Source organism: Aplysia californica, unplaced genomic scaffold (genome assembly GCF_000002075.1).
Source record: "Aplysia californica isolate F4 #8 unplaced genomic scaffold, AplCal3.0 scaffold00308, whole genome shotgun sequence".
Taxonomy (NCBI): Eukaryota; Metazoa; Mollusca; class Gastropoda; order Aplysiida; family Aplysiidae; genus Aplysia; species Aplysia californica.
The window spans coordinates 819,858-826,693 of record NW_004797578.1 but is presented as its reverse complement, the minus strand read 5'-3'; the positions used below and the strand labels follow the sequence as shown (position 1 = coordinate 826,693).

Here is a 6,836-nt window from a genome sequence, read left to right as displayed (position 1 = left end):
GGTTAGGAAGTGGTTGTTTGTACAGATGAATGTCTTACATGGGTGGCCATTAGAGCAGATTCAACTGTGTACAGGTATTTCAGTGTGACTGATGCTTGCTAGCCCAGCAATTATTATTGCTTTTAAAAAATTTCTGTTTTTCCTTTATATCATCAGTAACAAACATGGCCGTTCCAGGAGGGGGTTTTTAATTGTAAGAGAATAAAAATTGACCTACTTTCCTGTGCAATTGTTGTGTATGATAATCTCCTTAACTTATAAAAAAAAAGGAGAAAAACAAAACAAAACCAACCACTATAGACTGCAATAATGTCAGAAAAGCGTAAAAGTAAAAGTGACTATTTAAAAATGTAGGTATATATAACAATTTTTAGCTTTTTAAGTATCGGAGCCAAGATGGGAGTGTCGATTCACATGTACATGTCTCATTTTACATCAACATGATGCGTTTGAGATGGGATTTTAAAAGAACAATCGTATTGTTTACCACTACTTGTACAGCTGTTTATCTGATTTCATTCCAAATTTGGATGCGAAAGGAACAGGTTTTGAGAATGTTTGGGACTTGTAATTATTACAAAACGTTTACTCCTAGTGTGCGTGACAAAAACATTTATTTTTTCACCCCACAAATCACAGGTACTTAAATAATACGTAAAACATTACTATACATATATTCTACATTCATGTTTGAGTAAAACTTGTTTGTGTTTTGTGTCTAGAAAATGTAACCCCTTCAAAACCAGGGCCCTTTCAAAAATTAAATTCCGGCGAACTGGAGAAAAAAAAATTGTGTCTTGAAGAATGACTTAAGCGGGCCTTTTGACAATGGCTCATATATGGATGGAAAAGTCTTTTTCCAAGACAGAAAACCTCCAAGGATGCAGTGAAATGAATCTGTAAAGTCTTATTTCGTTCTAACCGAAGGCTTATATGGCTTGACCCTCAATCTCTTTGCAGGTTTGTTTATTCTTAATTTGTTGCCATTCCCTAGGAAGATGTACAGCCTATTAAACAACAAAATGTTGTTTTCTGTTGTTTCTATCCAATGTGTTTGTAATTTGATTGTGCCAAAAATGGGAAACATTACTTGCTTAGTGGAGGAAAAAAAATTGTCTGGCAATTTGCTACCTTAGAATTACAAAGTTTTATCTGCTCAGTACCTAGTTTTTAGAAATTTTACGTTAAAAATGTTTAGTTTTCCCATGTCAAACTTTTTCGAATATAATTCTTTGAATGTCTTGATAACAACTCCAACTAATCTTATGATTTTGATGGAACAGGTAGAGCATTCGTTTTCACTCCTCCTGGTCTTTGCCACTCGAAATAGCATGTCAGATTGAACTTTGTAATTCTGAGATAGCATATTGTCACAGTGGGACATATATGTACAGTGGAGTCTGCTTTATTGTTACGTTACGACTTACTTGAGTCTTGCAGTAGTAGATCTAGATGGTAGTTGGTGTTGGTGGGGCCCAACCTGCTCGTCATCTGCTAGTTCTTGGTTAGCCGATGTTACTCGTTTCGGCTTCAGTGAGTGAGTGACACTTAGATTACCTGCGGCTTGCACAAAATCACATGAGGTGTCAGTCACGTGATATGTCCTTTAGGCCTACATCACAATAACTATTATAAAGGTGCGTTCACACTACATGTCCTGTTCTAAAGGTGCGCTTACACCTCATTTATCTAAACATAGTTAATGCAAAGCCAGTGGAAATTGAAAAAAAAAATCTCTTGAGTTTTGTTCCTGCTATTTGAGCAACCTCTCTAAAGCAAAAACCTGATTAAACCGAAAAAATTCTGGCGGTCTTGACTTTGGTTTAAGGGGGCTCCACTGTATTCTTTCTTCCAATCTGTGGTCAGTAGAGGGTTTAGTAGAGTTTGGTAGATTGTGCTTCAAAAGCTGTTTCCTCTGGTTCTAAAGTGTCACAGAAAATCCTAAAATTTTATCATTTACGTATTATTATGTGCAGAAAATTTTGGATAGTTGATTTGATTTTGTACAGATTGTCTGACCTTGTGCTTTATTTTTCCTGTTTCAGTTAAAGATCAAGTCATTGGTGAGATGAGTCCAGCAGACCTAAAAATATTTCTGAAGAAAAAGTTGGAGGACAAAGGTTTGCCACTGAGTGTTTTGGATGACCTGGAGCGAGAATCAATCTCTGGGGAGATTTTCCTGGATTTGTCTGAAGAAGCCCTCAAAGAAATTTTGCCTTCGGCCAATTTTGGAGTACGTCACACTTTGATTACAATCATTCAAAGTGAAAAGAAAGTAGTTTTGGCTACGCCTGAGAAACCTGTTGTTCAAGAATACTTCAGGTCATTTGACAGCCCTGTGAAAAAGACTGACAAGTATGTCAAGGGTCGCTGTGTGGATATTACAGTCAATAGAAGGGGAAAGAAGCTGGAGTCAATAAGAAATTTCCATCCACTACAAGACCAGAGTAAAGATAATGCTTTGGAATATATTGGCTGTGAGGTTGTGCAGTTTGCATCAGCTTGCTTAAATGAGAGGAGGAATGGAACCATTTACTTTGGTATAGCTTCTGAAGAGTGTGGGTACTGTCAAGCTGGAGAAATCATAGGCATAAACCTACCGAAAGAAGAAGTAGAGGCTGAAATTTCACAATTTTTGGAAGAGTCGTTTCACAAAAACATAAAAACAGTCATTGATAATACAGTGAGGTCGGCCAAGTTTGTCCCTGTTATAGACCCCAGGAAAGAAACAAATGCTAACTTGTTTGTTATTGAAATTGATGTTGTTCCCAGTCTAAGTGTTGTGGAGAGCAGCACCGTTTGGACATATCTAAAGTGGCTTTCAAATGTGTTGAAGAAAAAGCATAAATGTAAAATGATACTGTTCAAGTTCAGTGATGAAGGCTTTCCTGTAGTTGAGGACTCTGATGATTTGGATGTCTATCATGAGCGTGATCAGAAACGCTCAATCAATCAGCGCAAAAAAGAAGAAGATTCAAAGTCTCCCATTGACATTCCTGATCTCAAGAGGAAGCTGTTGAATTTACTGACAGGTGGAGCCCCAATGATTGAAGACGATGTTTTTCCCTTTCTTGTGACCAGTCCTCTTGATGACCACATGGATAAGAAATTTCTTGATGCAAACACAGTGTTCATCAAAGATCTCCACCCTGAAATTGTGCTTGACTTTGACCCAAAAGGGTCCTCAAAGGGCATTTATGCTAATGTGAATTCAGAGCAAGATGGGCTCCTCAGAGTTTTAACAACGGACAATTTTGATGAGAACAAGTCCACCAAAGAAGAGAGGAAGACCTTGACTGATAGTTTGTCGAATGACAGGAATATATCTTGGCTGTTTTGTGATGGCTATGAGGAGATGGATTTAAGGCATATGAGCCAGACGGAATGGAACCGGGAAAGAAGACCATCTTTCGTGGAAGCCCTTAGATTTTATATAGACAGTTGTGGTGGCAAAGATAGAATCATTGTTCTTTTTTGCCTGTTTTCAAAAAACTACGAGACTATGCTCCAAGCATGTGATGAAGTACTTGGAATGCTTCCTGACCAGTGGATTATGTTGGCAGAGAGTGAACAAATTGCTTGTGAGTGGCAAGATCAAATTCTATCAAGAAACAGAGTGGAGAGAAAGGACATGATAGATCGCTGTGTAATTGGAATGCCTTGGCAGCATGTCAATGGTACAATTCAGTCTGTGGTGATACCGCCTGATGCAAGCCAGTGCTCTTTGATTTGTTCCACAGGTGCTCTTGTTGAAGTAAGAAAAAAAAAACTAAATGACTGGTCTGATCTTGATGTTTTATCAGCTTCTAATCCAGACCTTGATGATGGAGACAGTGATAAGAAGAAGAAAGAAATGGAAGAGGGCTTTTACAAGGGTGAGCAGGTAGACTGGTTGAATTTCTTCTTCAATGATCAAGTTTTGGAAAGAAGCATTCATCATGAGTTGATGAAAGTTGTGAAAGAAGCACTGGAAGGCAAAGGCAAAGATGAGGATCAGAAAGTAAAGACTGTTCTCTTATTTCACCAGCCAGGTGCAGGGGGTACTACCTCCGCGAAGCAAGTGCTATGGGAATTGAGGGGAGAGTACCGCTGTTGTGTGGTGCGGCAAATCACAGATCAAACTTGTGAGCAGCTGGTTGAAGTCAGATGTTATGAAGAGCAGAACCCTAGAAAACCGCTCTTGGTTTTTATGGACAATGAAGATGAAGAAAAGGCCATGCAACTGAGAGGAGCTTTGGAAGGAAAGGCCCGATTGATTTCAAGGGAGACGGATGACACTGTCCATGTATTCTGCACCTTGATCATGTGTATGAGAAGGGCAACTTTACCAAAGCAGCTCACCTACAGGCAGATAGCACTGCGTCAGGAACTAACCAGATTAGAACTGGAATGGTTCAGAAAAAAGAATGATTCTCTCACTTCACTGTACAACCAAGACAAAGCAAATGTGAACCCAAAGTTTCTCATATCCTTCAATATCTTGAGGGAAAATTTCAACCAGGACTATGTCCGCAAAGTTGTCAAGGAGTTTTCTTGTGATATCACTGATGAAAAAGAGGTCAAGTTGCTGAAGATTGTATCACTTTTAAATGCATATGACCCAGATTTCAAAGCTATTCGAGTGTCATGTCTGGACAGACTGCTGCAGAAACCAGTTCTAAGCCACAGAGAGTTCACGCAGCAGGGCTTTTTGCTGCGGCGCAAGAACTGGGAAGCCATGCTCAGTCAAGGTGTGAAAGTCCTGTTGAATCTTTCAGCCAGTGGACACAAGGGAGGGAAGCCAAAGCAGTCAGTCAGAGTGTTCAACAAACTGATTGCATCAGAAATATTTATGGCTATGAAAGAACGATTAGAAGAAAAAGAAAGCGAAGTCATGTCATGGCTGTTACAGTCTCGTTTATTTGAGAGTAGCAGTTGGGACTCCAACCATCTTCAAGCAATCATCAACTGCGTCATGAAGAAAAGGGAGTTTAAAGAAAATGGCCGTCAGTATAAATTTTCCAAATTTATTTTGGCTGTTCAGGATCAGGAGGGCTCAGAGGTGGCTGTCTCTGTGTTGCAGCAATTGTTTGACTTAAATCAAGACCCATTTACTGCTCAGCTTATCGCCAGGTTCTACATTGATGTCAAGAATTGGCTAAAAGCACGGGAATTTGCAGATATAGCAACTAGCATGCTTCCCAGTAACTCATTTCTGTGGGACACCTATGGACAAGTATTCAAGAGTCAGCTTGTGGACAAAATTTCACAGGAAAAAGCTCTGGATGGAGATGGCTTTAAAGATGCTGAGATTCATGAGTTGATACAGTTGGCTCAAAAATGCCTTCATCATTTTAAGGAGGAACAATCAAAAAGTGAGATAGAAGTAACAAAATTAGGAGAAATTAACTTTGCTGGCTATTTTGGAGAACTTAGAGCAATTTTGGTGCTGTTGAGTGCCTTACGCTTATCGCCCTCTTTTCAAAGAGGTGACGATCTTCATCACTTCCTTGTGTTTCAAGAATTCAACCCTCCACATTTGAATTTCATTTGTGAGGAAGACAGACGCTTCTTAAAGAACTTGCAGCAAGGGGTAAAAGCAGCTATGCGTCGCCTGGATGAAGAACTTTTGCAAATGAAGGGTAGTGTGAGCCTCAACTTTGCTGGACAATCATTTGACATGAACAGGGACACACTGGTACACCTGAAGGTGAATTTGGATGAATATTTTGGAGAATCTAAAGATGCCATACCAAAAGGATTGAGAGGCAAAGATAAATGTGAATACAGGTGGAGGAGAGCCAGGAACCTTGGTGGAACTTCTTTGAACCTTCAGTTGAGAACTGTGAGAAATGGCAAGGAGGGTGAGCAAAACATTTTAAAGGTCTATGAACTTATGTATGAAAATATCCAAGAATTGAAGACTCCTGATTACCTGAGAACAATCCTGGACAGCATCACAACTTTGATTGTGAGTAAAATTTGTCTACGTGACCTGACATATGAAAATATTCTGACTTGGAGCCGCAATTTGTATGATATTGACAAAACTCTTTCTGTGAAGAATGACCGTTCATACCTGGAAAGTTATCTCTACTTAGGTTTGTACCACTTTCCAACCGAAGAACGGCAAGTGTACAACCTCTGTCCTGTGTATGATCTGCAGAAGGCTTTCAGGAAATGGCAAGATGCCTTCAAGAAGAACTACCCAAAGCACAACCAAGAAGAAATGGTGCGAATGAGAAAAGAGACTACTCTATTTTTTCTTGGAAATGGACTTCCACCTCGGGACTTTGTCAACCAAGAGTCACTGAGCATGATGGACTGTTGCCACTCAATAAGTGAAAAGTGGAATCTTCTAGGAGTGAGAGAGATTCTGCGACTCCTTAAAGGTGTGCTCAAATATGGTGGGGACATTGTGATATATACTGTAGTTACCAGAGATGGCAACAAACTGCAGCTCGAAATCCCAACTGCATACAGAGTTCGTAAACAAGATCTGTGGCAGAAAAAGGTCTACTTTTACCTGGGTTTCAGTTTTAAAGGTCCCAAAGCGTATGGCATGTCTGCAGAGGAGCTGGGAACCAAGCCTGAAGAGCCAGAAAGGGTCGAAAGTGCAGTTTTCATGTCTTCCTCGAAGGGAGTACGGCAGACAGAAACTTTAGCCAAGCGCATTGATGCTGTGAGGTCAGCGAACGAGAAAGTCCGAGGAGGAAACGTAAGTGTAAATATATCAACTTTTATTTTCTTCTATTACATTATCCGCTAACTAGGCGGACATGCTGTTTTCCTTTTGCATTCCTCTTAACCAATGATAGTACATAACAAGATGGGCCACTTCTCTCTTTGAGCCAATT

General features: G+C 39.8%; 1 protein-coding gene across 1 annotated transcript in view; it reads left to right on the top strand.

The window, feature by feature from the left end:
- Window positions 1-6,836, top strand: part of LOC101861296 (sterile alpha motif domain-containing protein 9) — a gene marked incomplete at its 5' end in the record, with an annotated part of 14,219 nt that overhangs the window by 1,836 nt on the left and 5,547 nt on the right. The window contains 1 exon segment of the mRNA XM_005102017.3: window positions 2,046-6,697. Coding sequence (XP_005102074.2) covers window positions 2,046-6,697 — 4,652 coding nt within the window.